Below are 20,027 nucleotides of genomic sequence, written 5' to 3'. Positions count from 1 at the left end.
GACCCTTACCTATCTAGAATTATTTTTCTTGACCTGTGAATCTTGCATGTATTGTCAGTATATTGTTTGTAACATTAGAGATTCCTGTTGATATGTGGTTCATTAGAAGGGAAAGCTCCCTGGCCTTTAAAATACGAAGTGTTTATTTTTATTCCTTTCAAGCAATTGGCTTTTTATCTTATGGACGTGCTGAACGGTATGACGATACTCATACCATCGTGCTGAACGGTATGACTGATCAATACTCTTTGTCAGTACTGCATACCAAAGAAGCTCGGAATCAAGTTTAACACTCACTTTTACATATTATTTAGAACTTTGAGATGAATGTTTTGTATATATGTCCATTCCAAGTCATGTTAGTGTTGCCTTGATCACCATTATATGAAGGAGGGACTTTATGTGATAAAATGTACATAGGTGTGCCAGAAGTAGAGACATTAAAGTGGCTTAAAATCTCCATCTAAAATCTAGAGGCAACATGGATACCCAACAAAATTTGAAAAAGTAGTTGTACAATTAAAATGCATACAAATAGGGGATTCATGAACCAATCAAATAAAATTTGTATATGATAACCTTAACATGTCAACAGCTTCAATCATAACCTATCAGTTATTAGTATTTTAATATTATACTCAGATAGAGCTTGCCTTACTTCCAAAGTACTTTCTCAAACAGAGAAAATGAACAACGTTGAAATTTTACTTCTGAAATGTTTTATTCTTTTAATCAATACATATTAAGTATAGAATTTCCTTAAAAATTAACAAATAACTGATTTTCACTGTTAGGACACTGTTATGCTGCTCTTCTAACTTTTCTTTTTACATTTATCCACATTCCAAGTAGATTATCCAAGTAGATTATCATAGTAAGGTTTTTGTGTGTTACTTTTGTCCAAGTTGTGACAACTGAAACAAAACACAAAATCATACATAAAACTTTTAAAAAAGATCACAAAAGAAACATTCAAACGTATTTGTAAACCCCTTAATAAATTACACTTCCTATTTTATTCACTACATTCCTAGAATAATAAATCTTAATGTTCACCACTAACTCAAATGTTAAACGTTTGTAGATATTTAAAAACTGAAGGCTGGGCATGGTGGCTCACGCCTGTACTCCTAGCTACTTGGGAGGCTGAGGCGGGAGGATCACTTGAGGCCAGGAGTTTGAGACCAGCCTGGGCAACATAGCGAGAGACTGTCTCTACCAAGAAAAAGAAAAGGAAATGGAATTGCAATAAACACTGTCATAGCAAAAAAATGTAAACATTATTAGTTAACGTTCAACTGATGGAAAACAAAAACCCTGGGAATTAAAACAATTAGTGCTAACTTCGTGAAAATGTAAAGAGAAATGTCATGAGTGAAACACTACTGACAGGTCTCATATATTTTTGTATTTCTAAAGGATCATTAAAAGCCAAAGAAAAGGCTTTCAGTTCTGGAAGGATGAGCAAACTTCTACTGGAAACGTTATTATTTATCAAGGTTTTCTTAGTCGTCCATGACAACACCTTATCTTGGTATAGCTGGATGGCTTTGGTTGCAGCTGGTTCAGGTGAGTAAGAGGTTTTCTTTCTCTCTTTGGAAAAATACCAATAGCAACTAGGGTATATTAACAGAAACAAACAACAAAGGTATATACTTTACCTGTTTTATGAACTGTGTAGCATTAAAAAGCTCACTGCAGCCATATAAAATGTGTTTGCCTTGTTTCCCCTGTAAAAATCAGAGTCAGAACTTAGATACAAGTAACAAGAAATACATTCAGTATTCCCAAGAAAAGAGATTAATTATGCTAGTTTTTTGTTGTTGTTGTTGTTGTTAACAGTCTTTTTGGGATAGTGTTGGATTTTAGTGTCCACATCTACCTAAAAATTGCATGAAATGAAGAAGAATAAAGTGGTGAAATGAGCATGGTATTTTTGTCCCCCAAAATATATACTATGGCATACTATTGGTGCCATTTCCTGTTACACTAAAAATAGAAGGAATCTGACTGTCAAATTTCACAGGAGCAACAGTTACCTATAAAATCTTAGAACAACATTCTTTCAATGTAGGATGTCTACTACTTGAATACATTCGAGTTTCTTTATGCTGAAAGTGGACTATGGTGCAGGTAGCATGGATTGTGCTTTTAGTCCCACTTGAGCAACACAGTATTTATAAGTTAATATATCTCATTCCATGTTGTCAAAATCAGGAATAAAAGTAATAGTTACAATGTTGGAACCCAATCACAACAGCCAAAACTCCTCTACTAGGGATTTGCTAATTTCTTGTATATATTGTGAACCTGAAGGTAAATTCATGAGATTTCTTTTGTAATATAAAAAAAGTTTACTCTAGCACAAAGTAATTTGATGATTCATCAAAGAACAGAGGAATGATGGCTTTGTCACACAACTCTGTGATGTATAAGCTGAGCAAACATTAGTGGCTGAGTACATGTCCTAGATGGCCATTTCTGAGAATAAAAAGCCACAACTCAGATTTTTTTCAAAATGAGATGGTACATAGGTCATATAATTGGGATTCTTGTGGCTAACAAGCATTAATTAAAGGTAGAGGTCACAGTCTACAAGGAGAAAGCAGGCATAGGGAAACATTAGAGGGGTCCAGAACTTCTAGGCACAGCTCCCAGGAGAACCTGATTCTTGTTCAAGGAGCGGTCTTTTATGCCTCTCTGGTCAGGTAGGCAAAATTGGGCTGCATGACCAGACTCAACTGCAGAAACCAAGGGAACATGACAGAAACCAGGTGCAAAATGTAAAATCAATCTTTACATTTCCTATTAAACAATGCTGGCAAGCCAGCGCAAGGTTGCCCCCTGGTTTATCGTAGTCTCTAGCCCCGGACTAGAATTCATCACTAGTTAGTACTTCATTCAGGTTTGGCTAAACGAACATCAGCACCATGGATCCCAGTATTCCTGGAGATAAGCACAAGGGTATAGTAGCCCAGTTGAGATTAATCCTGACTTGTACAGTCCCCACCCTGGGCCAAGCTTTCTTAACCAAATTACTCATCATCATTCTTTTCTAATTGTTTTTAGCCATCCAATGAAGTGTAGGTGTAATTTTAAAGAAACTGCAGTTTACCAAACATTCCAGTGCAGACTTGTTCTTAATCATGTACAAGCTTGATGACCCCTTTACTTCCTCTCTCAGTTAAAAATTGAACTTTATGGGCCGGGCGCAGTGGCTCATGCCTGTAATCCCAGCACTTTGGGAGGCCAATGCAAGTGGTTCACAAGGTCAGAAGTTCGAGACCAGCCTGGCCAGCATGGTGAAACCCCGTCTCTACTAAAAATACAAAAATTAGCCAGGCGTGGTGGTGCGTGCCTGTAATCCCAGCTACCCAGGAAGCTGAGGCAGGAGAATTGCTGGGAAGCGGACGTTGCAGTGAGCTGAGATCACGCCACTATACTCCAGCCAGGGTGACAGAATGAGACTCTGTCTCAAAAAAAAAAAAAAAAAAAAAAAAATTGAACTTTATAAAACGTACCAATATATTGATTCAATGTAAAATTAACTCAATGTAGTTCTTTCTCTAACCAATCACCTTCTATCAAGAGAATACCTTGTGGTTTTAAGTCAAGTTCCCAATTCGCCAATATCAGTATTATCAAATGTTTTGATAAAATCAGTCAAATTATTTTTTACCAATTATACCAAAGTTATGCCAAATAGCATTTACATTATGGGTCAGATTAACAACATTACTAAATAAATCAGAATTACAGCAGTATTTTCTGGCACTTGCCCCTTGTATCGTGGACTATTATAAACCAAGGGTCATGTTAATTAATTCTGTATTGCAGGTCTCATGTAGGCATAGTCGCGTGTTTAGTTTCCTACTCCAAGACTGTACTGACAGAGGTTTCTAATGATGTGAGGAAGGCTGTCATAGACCTACTAGCTCAGTTCCTTCTTAATAGGGCTGAATGGTAGGGAAAAGATTAGGATTATTCAGGACAAAAAACTAAGGGATTTAAAAATCCTCTCAGGACAATTAAACTGGGGGGCTTAGTAGCTACTAAAAATTTAATGGATCTAAAGGGCATCTATGAATAATATAATAAAATATATAATATAATGGTCAAAGACTAGATGCTTTGCCCCTATGATCAGAAAGAAGACAAGGATGTCTGCTCTTGCCTCTTCTATTCAACGATGAATTGAGGGTTCTAGCCAGGGCAGTTGCAGAAGACAGAAAAGAAGCAATACTATATCTATTTATAGATAACATGATCTTGTATATAGAAATTTCTAAAAGTCCATTAAAAACAATTAGAATAAACTCAGCAAGGCTGTGAAACATAAGATCAACATATAAAAATCAGTTAGATTTTTAAGCACTTCGAATGAAGAATCCAAAAATGAACTTAAGAAAATGTCTTTCATAACAGCATAAAAATATACTCTGAAGACTACAAAATAGTGAAAGAAATTACAGATATAAATGGAAAAACATCCCATATTCATGGACCAGAAGCCTTAATTAAGATGAAAATACTCCCCAAACTCATCTACAGATTTAAGTATGCTCCCTATAAGAAAGTCTTTGTAGACATTCACAAATTCTAAATTCATAAAAAAATTGCAAAAGACCCAGAAAAGCTGAAACAATAAAGTAGGAGGACTCACATGTGTCCTGATTTCAAAAAGTACTAAAAAAGCCATGATGATCAACACAGTATAATACTGGTGCAAGAACAGAACCATAGATCTGAAGAATGGAACTGAGAGTTCAGAAATAAACCCATACACATCAAGTGATTTTCAGCAAGGTTGCCAAAACCATTATATGGGGGAAATAATAGACTTTTCAACAGAAGGCAGTGAAACAACTGGATAGCCATATGCAAAAAGATGAAGCTGGATCTTCATACCATATTAAAAAATTATATAATTCTTAGAAGAAAACTCAGGGTCAAATCTTAATGACCTTAGATTTGGCAAAGGATTCTTAGATATGCCACAAAAAGCCCAGGCAACAAAAGAAAAAAAGAGATACACTGGACTTCGCTGAAATAAACTTTTGCGCTTTAAAAGACACCATCACAAAAGGAGAAAAGACAACCCAGAGAATGGAGGAAAAAGATCTGGAAATCATATATCTGATACGGGAATTGTATCAAGATTACATAGAGAATTCTTACAACTCAATAATAAAAAGGCAAAATAACCCAATTAAAAATGGGCAGAGGGGTCGGGCATGGTGGTTCAAGCCTGTAATCCCAACACTTTGGGAGGCCAAGGTGGGTGGTGGTGGTACGTGCCTATAATCCCAGTTACTTGGGAGGCTGAGGCAGGAGAATCGCTTGAACCCCGAAGGCAGAGGTTGCAGTGAGCCGAGATTGCACCACTGCACTCCAGCCTGGACAACAGAACGAGACTCCGTCTCAAAAAAACATTCTTGACTTTGTAAGTCATCAGGAAAATATAGATAACAAAGCAAGTGTTAGTAATGAAGTGGAGAAGTGAGAACCCTCATACACTGCTGGGGGGAATGTAAAATGGTGCAGCTGCTTTGGAAGATAGTCTGTAGTTCTTCAAATGATTACAGAGTTACTAAGTGACCCAACAATTCCACTCTTAGGGATATACTTAAAAGAAGTGAAAACATACATTCACACAGAATTATGGTGGCCATTATCTATGGTTCCATGTGGACAGCAACAGGTCTTGTCTAGAATAGACACTCATTTGGATGTGTATACCTGGTAGCTGCAGGAATCACCTTTAACATTATTAGAGGCCACAGCAGAAACCATTTCAATTTAGACCTCCTACTTAGGTATGATCTGATAAAGAAACTCACTTTACTGCAGGTGCAGTTCAACAATGTGCTAACCACCATTATCTACCATACACTAACTTATCTACCTCACCAAACACAAAGTATTGGAGCAAATGTCTGAAACACTTTTCAAATTGCTAATGAGAGGCAGAGTTACTTGCATGATGGAATGTGTGTCAAAACATAAAGGGCATGGAATTAAAGGGGGAATCAACACTAAATAGATTATAGAGATACTTCAGGAAAAATAAAGGAGGGTAGAATAACAACACAGGAACTGATAATTTCCTCCATATTTCTGAACATGATCATGTTCATTTTTTCTCTGACTGATCATGTAGAACATGCATATGAATTACATTTACAAGCTCAGAAAGAAGGATCAGTTGCAAACATGAAGATAATACCTCTAAATATAACTGTCTGAGGAATGATGGAATGGACTGTTTTTATTTTCACCGATCTAAGCTTGGAATTAATGGTTTTTTGCATCTTTCCTCACATGTGGGCAAGACAGTCCTATAAACTTGTAGTTATTCACTCCAACTTCATGTGACTGGGAATGGACGAAGGGGAAAAGCACTGGCCAGTCTCACATTGCCGTCCGCTCCACAGGTAAGTCCTCTTGCTGAATCTGATGGTTCCTAACTCAGGGGTCGAGGTCTGGGTAAAAAACTAACGACAGGAGAAAGGAGGAAAAGTCTTTACTCTCAGAAAGGGAGCCAATAAGTAAATAATGCAAAAGAGAAAGTTAACATTATTTTTGTATCTTGTAAAAGCCTGGGCGCAAGAAACTGCTCTCAGCTATATTTATAGATGCCGGTAAGACCTGATGAAATTGTCTCCTTTACTTGAAGCTGTCTAAGATAGGCTGCAGAAGATTTAATAATTTAATCTGCAGAATTTTATCTGAATCTTGATGATGCTAATAACATCTTGAGGATAAATACAGAATAATTCTAATGCTTGCCTTTTGGCTCCTGTTGGTTTTATCTATTGTACAGAACCGCTTTGGGGAGGCAAAATTAGGACACTGTTGTCTCTGAAATGCACACAAACGATTTTGTTGAACAACGAAGTCACAGACCACCATGTAACTATTAAACACAGTTCTGATTTGTTACGAAAGGTGTCCAGAAACACAGACATAAAATAACTGCTGCATTTCCAACTAGTCATAGTGTCGTGCGCTCTAATGCCTATGGACCTTGTTTCTGTGGGTGGAAGGCACTGAGGTTAAAAAATTCTTGGTACTGAAACCAAGTAAGGGGTAACTAGGTGGGCTTCCCCACTTACCATTGATAGCCCTGCTCTTTCGCTGAGAATAATTACTACTCATATGACACTGTCTCAGGGAACGGAAAACTTTTGTCTCCCTTCCCCCACCATCTCTCAAAAGGTTCCTGAAAGATTTTGGATCCAAACGATATTCAAGCTATAAAAACTCAATGGCAACAACATATTTGGTGGTTAAACCAATTTGGGCAGAAACACTGGCACAGTTCTATGAGTCCCATGCTAAGCCCAATTTGCCTTTAATGAAAAGAGACATACTGAGGAAGATGACTGAATGACCTATTGGTTGTTTACAAGAAATGTTATTTCAGGAGGAAGGGAAATGGTGGCAAGCAGCCTGGAAAAATGATAAAACAAACTCAACAGTTACATAAAGATGGGAAGACACATGCACCCAGACTCAAGAAGGATTAAGTATGCTCCTCAATTAAAAGCTGAAGCAGGGCAAGGAAAATGGCCTGGTATCTTGGCAGAGTGAGCAAAAAGAATGAATTTATGGGAAACTTACAGTACCTCAGTCAATTATAACATTTTGGTATATAAGCAAGAGTTGATTTTGTTGAGAAAGATGAGAAAACATTTAGTAAGCAATCTAAATCATAATGTAATTGCTACTTGGTGCAAATGGTATCATTGGTGAGGTTCTAAGCAATCTAAATCATAACATGATTGCTATGTGGTGCAATACTGGTATCACTGGTGAGGTTCGTAAGAACAAATCCTATGACCATATGAATGAGCAAATGTATAAGGAAATTGAATTAAAACCCCTACAAGATGGTCTTCTGGTAAAAGGTCAGATTATCAGAGAAAGAACTAGACTAATAATTGTTATAAAATTTCACAAAATTCAACTTTCTGTGGTAGAAAGAGGTAAAACTGTCAAGCTTGTACATGATTAAGAACAAGTTTTCACTGGACTATGGTAAACTGCAATTTTTAAAAAAGTTATAAATCTACTTCAGTCACTACAAATGATTAGTATTTTGGTGTTTATCTTCTTGTTTTTCTGTTATATAATGTAAAAGATGCCAAAAGAAGAATGATGACAAGTGATTTAAAAAGCTTAACTGAGGGTAAAGAGCGTGTGGAATGCATAAGTGTCTATTGCAACCATGTGTTTATCCCTAGGAACACCTGGAACCAGTCATGTTGCTAACTATTGGCCAAACCTGAATGAAATGTTCTAAGTAGTGATGAATATAGTCCTGTGCTAGGGTCAAGACTAGGGGGCAACTTGTACTAGCTTGTCAGCACTGTTTATAGAGATGGTTTGCATCTGGTTTCTGTCATGGTCCCTTGGTTTCTGCTTTTGAGCCTGGTCATGCAACTTAATTTCTGCTATGAAACTAGAAGAGTATTAACCATTCCCGCTTGAAAACTGGCACAAGATAAGGATGCCCTCTTTGACCACTGCTATTCAACATAGTATTGGAAGTTCTGGCCAGGGCAATCAGGCAAGAGAAAGAAAAGGATATCCAAATAGGAAGACAGGAAGTCAAACTGTCTCTGTATGCAGATGACACGATCCTATATTTAGAAAAGCCCACACAGTCTCAGCTCAAAAACTTCTTAAGCTGATAAACAAGTTCAGTAAGGTCTAGGAAACAAAATCAATGTGCAAAAATCACTAGCATTCCTATACAACAGTAACAGTCAAGCCGAGAGCCAAATCAGGAAGAAGCTCCCATTCACAATTGCCACAAAAAGAATAAAACACCCAAGAATACAGCTAACTAGGGAGGTGAAAGATCTCTACAAGGAGAACTACAAACCACTGCTCAAATAAATCAGAGATGACACAAACAAATGGAAAAATATTCCACGCTCATGGATAGGAAGAAGAAATACCATTAAAATGGCCATACTGCCCAAAACAATTGATAGATTAAATGCTATTCCTATTAAATTGCCACTGACATTCTTCACAGAACTAGAGAAAACTATTTTAAAATTCACATGGAACCAAAAAAGAGCTGAAATAGCCAGGGCAATCATAAGGAAAAAGAACAAAGCTGGAGGCATCATGCTATCCAACTTCAAACTATACTATAGGGCTATACAGTAGCCAAAACAGCATGGTACTGGTACAAAAACAGACCTACGGACCAATCAAACAGAACAGAGAACCGAGAAATAAGACTGCATACCTACAACCATCTGATCTTCCACAAACCTGACAAGCAACGGAGAAAGGACTCCCTGGTCAATAAATGGTGCTAGGATAACTGGCTAGCCATATGCAGAAAACTCAAACCGGACCTCTTCCTTACACCCATACACAAAAATCAACTCAAGATGGATTAAAGACTTAAATGTTAAACCCAAAACTATCAAAACCCTGAAAGACAACCTAGGCGATATCATACTGGACACAGGAACGGGCAAAGACTTCATGACAAAGACACCAAAAGCAACTGCAACAAAAGCAAAAATTGCCACGTGGGATCCAATTAAACTAAAGAGCTTCTACATAGCAAAAGAAATTATCAACAGAAAACCTATAGGCTGGTAGAAAGTTTGTGCGAACTATGCATCCAGGAAAGGTCTAATATCCAGCATCTATAAGGAGCTTTACAAGAAAAAACTACCCCAGCACAGATGCGGTGGCTCACACCTGTAATCCCAGCACTTTAGGAGGCTGAGGTGGGCGGATCACTTGAGGTCAGGAGTTCGAGAACAATCTGGCCAACATGGTGTAACTCCGTGTCTATTAAAAATACAAAAATTAGCTGGGTGTGGAAGGGTGTGCCTGTAATCCCAGCTACTTGAGAGGCTGAGGCAGGACAATCACTTGAATCTAGGAGGCAGAGGTTGCTGTGAGCCGAGATGGCACCACTGCACTCCAACCTGGGCAATGGAGTGAGACTCTGTCTCAAAAAAATAAATAAATAAATAAAAATAAAAAAAATAAACACCCATAAAAAAGTGGGCAAAGGACATGAACACTTTCAAAAGAAGACATACATGTGGCCAAAAACATATGAAAAAAAGCTCATCACCACTGATCATTAGAGAAACACAAATCAAAACCACAATGAGATACCATCTTACGCCAGTCAGCATGTTTTTTTTTTTTTTTTCCTTTAAGATGCTGGTGAGGTTTTGGAGAAAAAGGAACACTTATACCCATTCCTTTTTGGAATGTTGATGCAACTGTAAATTTAGCCATTGTGGAAGGCAGTGTGGCGATTCCTCAACAGACCTAAAGACAGAAATATCATTCGACCCTGCAATCCCATTACTAGGATTTGGGGTGTATACCCCAAATGATATAATCATTCTATTCTAAAGATGCACGCACAGATATGTTCACTTGCAGCACTATTCATGATAGCAAAGACATGGAATCAACCTAAATGTCCAATGATGTTAGACTAGATAAAGAAAATGTGGTACATATACACCATGGAATACCACACAGGCATAAAAAATAATAAGATCATGTTCTTTGCAGGGACATGGATGGGGCTGCAGGCCATTATCATTAGCAAACTAACTCAGGAACAGAAAACCAAATACTGCACGATATCTAAGTGAGAGCTAAATGATGAGAACACATGGACACATCGGAGGGGAACAACACATACCGAGGTCTGGTGGAGGGTGGTAAGAGGGAGAGGATTGGGAAAAATAAAAATGGGTACTAGGCTTAATACCTGAGTGATGAAATAATCTGTACAACAAACCCCATGACACAAGTTTACTTATATAACAAAACTGCACGTACCCCTGAACTTAAAAGTTAAAAAAATAAAAATAACCTTTGTACAAGACTAGGGCTCTTCTGAAACTAATGTATCTCACACATATATCTTGGTGGTTCACGATGCAAAGATGAAGCGTGTCCTATGAAACTAAGATAGAATCCCAAGTATAGTTATTTGTTTTGGAGCTCTGTGGCATCTGACTACGTGTTTTTGTCTTCACTGTACCATAACCCTCTACCATCATTAAGGCATAAGGACATAAAGAATGATCATTATTTAATGTTAAGTGAATAAATGAAGATTACAAAATGACATTCTAAAAATAGCTAATTCTGTTGCCCCTGAATTTTAAATAGTGTTTTTCCTTTTCAAAGTATGTCCCTTCCTTCCTTCCTTTTTGCTTAGTTGTCTGCCACTCCCTGCACTCCCCTTCATTTGCTACCTCTATAGCTCCTGTTTGCTGAAAAAACAAAACAAAAAAAACCCCAAGTTTGTTAGAAGTATGTTGCTGCTTTAAGTTAATAGTAGTAAAGTGCATATTATTCAGATAAATGAGTTTTGTAAATCATTTCATGAGAGTTTTTTTTTTTTTGGAAGAGCTTGCTTGAGGTCTCTAAGCATTTGATGTTATATTAAGACAGGTAGCTGCAAAGTGCATTTATCAATAAGATACATTGTTTTCTAGATTAAGTGCAATTTTAGGCCAGAAATGAATGTGATAGGAATAGGAAAACAATAAACATTTAAAAATCATATATGCATGATTTTTGAAACTACCTTTTAGAAGTTATAAAAGGATCAGGATAGCCATCAGAGAATGCTAGTGTTCTACCTATGAAACCATCTAACAACAGAATAAAAAGTCTAAATAAAACGTACCTTTATGTAGTCAACAAGATTTTGATATTCAATGTAGTTGCCTCCTCCCACCACAAAAACAATGGCCTAAAATGCAAACAGATAAAAAAAAGCAACACGGTTTTTAGTCTGAAACCTATTCTAAAATTAAGGTTAAAAAATGCTAGCCAAAAGTCATATTCTAAGCACCTGATGCTATTTTAATTATTAGGAAATGTTTCTAAAAAGTCATATAAATTTCTAATGTCTCTTGAGTAGTATGAAGAGATTTTTCAGAAAGAATTTAGAGGAAAATAACTATAATTTCCAGTATATGTTATTTACTGTATTTTTTATGGAGAAGCTTCTTTGTATTTCAAATGAAAACAGTCATGATATCTTCACAAATGTTTTGAATCCAATTTCAGAAAAAGGTTCCACACATGTAAAAAACTCTCACTGCAATCTGAAAGACTTCATTTCCTGTGAATTATTTGTCAGTTATTTTTAAGCTTAAAATATTATAAATATAAGCAGCTTTATAAATTAGAAAAATACAATTGCTAGGCCAAATTTTTTGACAAGAATCTTGGGTATATACAACTGGATTGATCAAAATTACCATACACTAATCATCATAAAGCCACATTTGGGATGGACAGTCTTCAAGATTGGTCACCTTTCATCTTTCCTTTCTAGGAACAGAGAATTTTTATATGAAACTTACCTCTTGGAATGGATTCTTATTTCTGGGAACTGAGCTGTAATAAAGAAAAACCGTACTGAAAATTTCACCCATGGCTTTTATTATGAATAAAATAGGTATGGGAAATACACACACATGCACTATTAGATAAGTATTTACCATTCTACCTCCTTCACTTCCTTAGAGAGGTGGGTCCTTTAATTTTGCAGAGCCAGGTAGTGAACTGGGTTTCATAGGAAGAAGCTAGAAGAGGGAGATATCTCAGAGTCTAAAAGGAAATGGGTCAACCTATTACTTTAAAATAAAATTCTAGGCCGGGCGCAGTGGCTCAAGACTGTAATCCCAGCACTTTGGGAGGCCAAGATGGGCAGATCACGAAGTCAGGAGATCAAGACCATCCTGGCTAACCCGGTGAAACCCCGTCTCTACTAAAAAATACAAAAAAAAAACTAGCCGGGCGCGGTGGCGGGCGCCTGTAGTCCCAGCTACTTGGGAGGCTGAGGCAGGAGAATGGTGTAAACCCAGGAGGCGGAGCTTGCAGTGAGCTGAGATCCTGCCACTGCACTCCAGCCTGGGCGACAGAGCGAGACTCCGTCTCAAAAAAAAAAAAAAAAAAAAAAAAAATTTCTAGATGAGCAGCAGCTCCCATGAGGAGGAGTATAAGTCTGGGTATGTGGTGAATAGATAAGGCATATATTTTATGTGGTAAATTTTTACCACACTCAATATTATATATAGTTTGTGGATATCTACATTTGTGGAAAAACTGTATAAATACATCTATGGGAAGAATAACAACTCAGGAAGCAAATGGGAAAGGGAAGGAGGGATCTGAATTTTGCTGTAGCTTATTTATTAAAGATCTCTTAGACACCAAAATATTATAAAAATATACATAATAAAGACATTTTTCAAAGCTTGTGCGAGTCTAGACTTATATTTGAGTGCTAAAACAGGTTGTACAATATGACTTAAAAGGACAACTTAGATTTTCCCCAAAAGTAATTTCTGAAAATCTCAACTGAGAAAAGGGGGCTATTATAACTTTCCTTAATTGTTCAGAGGCTGATGACACAGTTCTATAATCTTTTCCTCATTTCTATGGCCTGTCTGAATATTCCACAGAAGCAGCTACAAGTCCACCTGACTGAAATGCCTCTTCAGTGTTTCAGTTCCTTAAAGAGTAGACATGGATGAGGACAGGTAAGACTTACAGAATAGTATTACTAGTTATTAATCACCAAGATTTAACTGTGATGGGATAGCTCAGGAGAAGGCTCTGTTAAAAATGAAACTCTAAGCTTATCTGTCTTATCAATGCTAATATTCTTCCTCATTACCATGCATAAACTACATTAAGGATTAAACATTTCTCAGTAAATTTTCAAGAAGCCAAGTATCCCTTAATATCCATGAAGGACTGGTTCCAGGAACCCCCATAGACATCAAAGTCCACAGGCTCAAGTATCTTATGTAAAATGGTGTAGTGTTTGCATATAACCTATACACATCTTCCCATATACTTTAAATAATCTCCAGATTACTTATAATACCTAATACAATGTAAATGCTATGTAAACAGTATAACAAACTATATAGTTTACATTATATTAGGTATTGCTTAGAGAATAAACACAAGAAAAAAAAAGTCTGTACATGCTCAGTATAGATACAACCATCCCTTTTTGCCCCCAAATATTTTCGAACCCTGGTTAGTTGAATCCATGGATGAGGAACCCATGCATATTGAGGGCTAACTGTGTATCTACTTGATAGCTAAATGCAAGGAAGGAAAAAGCATAAGCTGGAGAATCATCAATATAGGAAAAAGTTGCTAATCTATTGTTGTAAAGTGTACAATCAGTGGTTTTTAGTATATTTAGAGTTGTACAACCATCACTGTCTAATTTCAGAACATTTTTATCACCCCTAGAAGAAGTCCTGTACCCATTAGTAGTCAATCCTCATCCCCCTTTCCGTAATCCATTCTTTGTCAAATTCTCTCTTGCCAACAGCAGCTGCTGTTGGTAGTTCTTATGCAATTTTGCTTGTTATTTCTGGTAAATTCAGAAAAGGGAATAAGATTTCAAGTTATCAAGCAATTTAATCTAGTGACTAGATTATTTTCACACCATCTACAAAGATGTGAAAGCTTGGGATAGAGCAAATGTAAAGTTCTGAAGATCCCAAACATAAGGAAGAGGCAAGAAACTAGCTTCACTAGCTTCATCTACAGACAAATCATTCCAAGTTAGTTATTCCTGGCGCCCCACCCCCAATTCTACCTATTCTTTTTCTGTATCTCGTAGGCTATTTGTCATTCCACCGCTAATTAAATCATGAAAAATAATATCCATAAGGATATCTTACCATCCAATGTCTGTGATAAAATGCAGAGTTTATTTATAGAATGTTTCATTGACACAAGGTGTTATATAGCAACAGTTCCCAGAGACTTTAATTTTATGGACCAGTTAAATAAAAAACAACCAAACAACTGCTATCCAAGATAAAGCTCCTATTTTTTTCAATTGGTCCAATAAGAATATTCACTTAAAAACACAGGTTATCCAAATATCCCTCACCCACAATTAGTTTCTAATACCGCCACCATTTCATAAAAATACCAGTAAACATCTGAATGGATTTGTGTGTGTGTATATGTGGAAGGAAAAACATCTAAATGCTAAGTATCATTACTAGAGATATCTCTGGATAATAAGATTATACATACTGTTTCCTTATGAGTTTTCCACATAGTTTGGATTTTTAATAATAAGTAGTACTATATAATAAAAAAATCAATTATTTCCATTCTTGAGGGGAAAAAATCCATAACAAGTTAAACAAGACAAAAGCTGCTTACCTGTCATTGCCCCGTAGCATTTTGGGATCAAAATATCTATAGTCATCAGTTTCCTATTAAAAAAAATAGAACTTTACCATGACTGTGGAATTTCTCTTTAGAAGGTCAGTTTGGCTTAGAGTATCCTATTTTAATGAATCTATCCATTTTGTAGAATGTATAACAACCACCCCTAATACTTAATGAACACTTACTATGTGCTAACCTTTATTCTAAGTGCTTTAGATGAAATTACTCAATCCCAATAATGGTCTATCAGGACGTTACTGTTACTCTCGTTTTTCAGATTGGCAGTTTGGGGTACAGAAAAGTTATGTGACTTTATAAAGTTACATGATTAGTAAGTATGGGAACTACAGGATTTGAACCCAGGCAGTCTAGTTTCAATGCCCAAGTTCTTAATTACCATGCCAGAGAAACTAATTCTCTTCTAGAGTGTTGATAGTCCTATCAAAACCTGATTCATGACAAATCCGCTACACATGTTGCTACTATTTAGTCCTGTACCCAGTGGTGGACATTGCTAATCAATCATAGCACTCTCAGTAAACCCAAGTACAGTGTAAGGATCCTTCAACACTTTGCTTCAAGAAACCACAACCAGCCAGACTTACAAGGCACGATAACCTATCTGATATCTTGCCTTAATTTTAATTTATTCAATTAAGAAATGAAAGGAAAACATTTAATAAATGAACTGATAAAAATGCATCTAGAATTAGGTTACAGCATTTTAAATGGATACAATCGATTATCTGTCAGGTCTAACTTAGTATACTTTGCTAATCTCTTTAGCATTTTGCTAATCTCTTCATTGCTTCCAAATCAATTTGTCCATCTGGGAAGAGGAGAAGGATGAGAATGCAGGCAACCGCCTCACCTAGCAGATGAAGAAATGCTTTCAAAACAGAAAAAGTTACTTTTTCTTAGTTAAGTAAAAAAATATCCATCTGCAATAATATGCCTTGAGTTATAAAGTCAAAGTCAAGGGAACTCATCAATGAACTTTCATAGCTTGGAGAAACATTTCAGTAAGATCTACAAGGTAGCCATCCATGTGTTCATGACAGAGAAATGTGGAAGGAATGTGTATGCTGGAATGAGCACCAGGCAGGAACATAGCAATAGTAGGTTTCTGGTTCCAATTCTGCTACTAAAAGTAGTGTGACTTGGGAAGTCACAACATTTCCTGGTTGCCTCTCCTCCACTGTTAAGATGACTTATGTTTCTTTAACTCTCTAAGTTCTGGGATTCCATGAAGGGAATGATTCTTGCCCTAATTGATACAGCATAATGGTAAAAAACTTGGCCTTTAGTTAAAATCTTAAGTCTGCCATTTACTAGCTGTGCGTCCTTGGGCAAGTTAATTGACTTCATTGCACTACAGTGTCTTCATCTATAAAATGAGAACGATAATACTAGTACTTAGAAGTTCTAATGAGGATTAGGTGAGATAATAGATGAAAAATGCGTTTTTTGTTTTTTTTTTTTGAGGCAGAGTCTTGCTCTGTCACCCAGGCTGGAGTGCAGTGGTGTGATCTCGGCTTACTGCAAACTCTGCCTCCAGGGTTCAAGCAATTCTCCTGCCTCAGCCTCCAGAGTAGCTGGGATTACAGGTGTGTGCCACCATGCCCCACTAATATTTTGTAGAGATGGGGTTTCACCAGTTGGCCAGGCTGGTTTTGAACTCCTGACCTCAAGTGAGCCGCCTGCTTTGGCCTCCCAAAGTCCTAGGATTACAGGTGTGAGCCACCGAAAAATGCTTTGAATGATTTCTGGAACATGGTAAGTACTCAATAAATGTTAGCTATTATTATTATTATTACTGTCATTATTTTTCATCTCAACTTCAAGATTAGGGACAGTAACAAAATATCACAATTTTTTTTTTTCTTTTTTTTGAGACAGGGTCTCACTCTGTCACCCAGGATGGAGTGCAGTGGCACAATCTTGGCACAATGCAGCCTCAACCTCCTGAGCTCAAGTGATCCTCGTACCTCAGCCTTCCGAGTAGCGGGGACCACAGGTGCACATCACCACACCAGGCTAATTTTTTGTATTTTTTGTAGAGATGGGGTTTCACCATGTGGCCCAGGCTGGTCTCAAACTTCTGAGCTCAAGTGATCCGCCAGCCTTGGCCACCTAAAGTGCTGGTATTACAGGCATAAGCAATCACGCCTGGACAATATCAAAATTTCTTAACCCAATATCAAAATTTCTTAATCCGCCTGTGTATTTGGCACCTGTCTAAATTTTTGCATTTACTTATATTTTTAATCTTTATAGTTGCTTGGCATAATATCTTGTGGAAGTTTATTGCCTATTAGGAAGCAGTATTCTCTAAATCAATTAGTCATAAATGTATACCTCTGTTAGGCTTTTCAGGAAGAACCTTTTCTTCATGTATTCTAGAACGTAGTGACAAAGTCTATTATTATTTCATTGTATACCACTTTATCTGTATTGATTCCCAGATGGAAGAATCCAATCCTTTTTAGCTTATTACAAACGACTCTCCCATTCCTTTCATAATACTAACTGCCCTTTTTAGATGTTTTATTACACTGTATCTTTGTTTTCACACCAGTGAATTTTAAAATTTGTTTTTGTTAGTTTTTTCTGTTATTACAGTCATGTTCTGACAATTACAAAAAATATCACACTCGTCTGAAGATTCTGTTCTCGTTTTTTCTTAGGACTGGAATCCTAAGCCTCACTGCCAAGTCTATAGGGATTTAGATCAACTCAAACCAGGGTTTTGATGTGGGTAGGATCATGCTGCCTGTTTTTGATTCCAGATTCTTGTGGTAATAACCACCTTTTGGTTGTGACAGTAACAGGACGGGATGTTTTATGAAACAGATTGTGATGATTTTTACATTCTTTTTCGAATTACAGATAGCTTAGAAACCCATTCTTTAAGTCAATGCTAATGATATTGACCCATTTGTCTATTCACCCAATGATTTCATTGTCAATTTACTTATTCAGCCCAAAATAATGTAGTGCCCTGTAAACATATGCACTTAACATTTTTACTATGCACTGCTTTCCTAATTTAACTTTTATAAAATTAAATTGGTTTGGTACTCTTTATACTACACCAACAAATGCTCACTGGTTCTTTTTTCATTTACAGAAATTTGTTCCTTAGGATATATTTCACATTTAAGTATACAAATAGAATATAATCTACATGACATTTGAATGACAGCTGGCCAGAATGGGTATAGCAGCTGAGAAAACCAATTCCCAGAATCTGTGATAATGGCTAAAAAAGGCTTCTTGAGAACATGGATTCTTCCTTTCTCTCATGTATTCTGCTGTGATTAGGCTCACAAGGAACTCAATCTGATTTTATCCTCTTTCATACTAGTCAGTTTGACACATTCAGGAATTTATATGGTACTCACAGGGTTTGACTTCATCTCCATAAGATTGTCCAAAATACGAGTAACAGGTAGATTCTGTGGAAAAGTATTTTGTTAAATATTAGAACGTCAAACCAAAACCATCTGATCATTCTACAGTTAAGTATGCTTACCTTTCAATTAAACATATTCTAAGATTAAGTAGTCTGTGAACGGTAAAGGTGATGTCAAAGATGTAAATACTCTTGGCACTACTCAAGTTTCCATAGGAAAATATAATTCTAAGTAAAAATGCTTCTTTAAGTGTGTAGGTGTATTCAGGTTTTAGTACAAATACATGTTTGGGCTTTTTACTTTGTTGGGTGTTTGCTTTTAATACTAGTAACTGCAAGCTTTTGTTTTGATCAAAGAAGAATCCAGCCCTCTTTTTTAAATTTTTTTTTAATTTTTGAGAAGGAGCCTAGCTGTCACCCAGGCTGGAGTGCAGTAGCACAATCTCGGCTCACTGCAGCCTCTGCCTCCTTGGTTCAAGCGATCTGCCTGCCTCAGCCTCCCAAGTAGCTGGGAATACAGGCTCATGCCACCTTGCCTGGCTAATTTTTATATTTTTAGTAGAGATAGGGTTTCACCATGTTGGCCAGGCTGGTCTCAAACTCCTGACCTTAGGTGATCCACCCACCTCAGCTTCCTAAAATGCTGGGATTACAGGTGTGATCCACCATGCATGGCCAGAATCCCACTGTATTTTTTTCATTTCCTCTCTGTGGATTATAAAAGTTTTCTTTACAAATAAAGTAACTTTTAAAGTTCGTGCAAATGTATGATATTAAATGATGTAAGAGTTCATTCATTTCTAATAAAAAGGTATTTTTTTATACTTTGGAAAATGGGGATATGGATACACGAACAACTTTATTGACCATTTTTATTTTGCCTGGGATAAATTCCAAGTTTTCAGTGTTGTACTGCATCATCTTACAGAACAGATTCCACTTTGAACATGAAATGTACAACACAGGTGCTGGCAAAAGGCTGTCTCGTGACTTGTTTACAGGCTGTGGCATAAGAAATACTGTTACATTTCAGTCTGACAAGTTTTATTATTTTGAACATAAGTCAAATTTAGAAAATTTAGTAGGTGACTATTAAGTTTATTCAAAGTGCATTCCTAATGAAGTGTTATTCTGTTCATTTTGAACTGATATTTCCTTTGTGAATTGTACAGGATGTTCTGAAGAGAACAGTCTTGTATCTATTGTACTTTATGTATTTCAGAGACTTTGTATGACAAAAACATTCAATCTGATTGTTTACAGATCAGACTAAAATCTATAGATAACACAGTACTATTATATAAGGATTTTCTGTTTTCTTAGATCATAAAACATTTTATTGTAATTAAAATGGACTGTCACTAAGGAT

General features: G+C 36.6%; 1 protein-coding gene across 2 annotated transcripts in view; it reads right to left on the bottom strand.

Annotated features, from left to right (window-relative positions):
• Positions 1–702: 702 nt before the first annotated feature.
• The window catches only part of SCFD1 (sec1 family domain containing 1), a 103,500-nt gene continuing 84,175 nt past the window's right edge, over positions 703–20,027 (bottom strand). For both annotated transcript variants that reach the window (XM_073010872.1, XM_073010873.1), the window contains 6 exons: positions 18,648–18,701; positions 15,235–15,287; positions 12,390–12,423; positions 11,705–11,770; positions 1,662–1,730; positions 703–914 (listed from right to left, as the gene is read on the bottom strand). In XM_073010872.1, the coding sequence (XP_072866973.1) occupies positions 891–914; positions 1,662–1,730; positions 11,705–11,770; positions 12,390–12,423; positions 15,235–15,287; positions 18,648–18,701 (300 nt within the window). In that variant the 3' untranslated portion in view covers positions 703–890. The remainder of the gene's footprint in view (positions 915–1,661; positions 1,731–11,704; positions 11,771–12,389; positions 12,424–15,234; positions 15,288–18,647; positions 18,702–20,027) is intronic.

This window comes from Chlorocebus sabaeus, chromosome 24 (genome assembly GCF_047675955.1).
Source record: "Chlorocebus sabaeus isolate Y175 chromosome 24, mChlSab1.0.hap1, whole genome shotgun sequence".
Classification (NCBI taxonomy): Eukaryota; Metazoa; Chordata; class Mammalia; order Primates; family Cercopithecidae; genus Chlorocebus; species Chlorocebus sabaeus.
The sequence above is the reverse complement of the archived record's forward strand: the minus strand, read 5'-3'. Positions and strand labels throughout refer to the sequence as shown.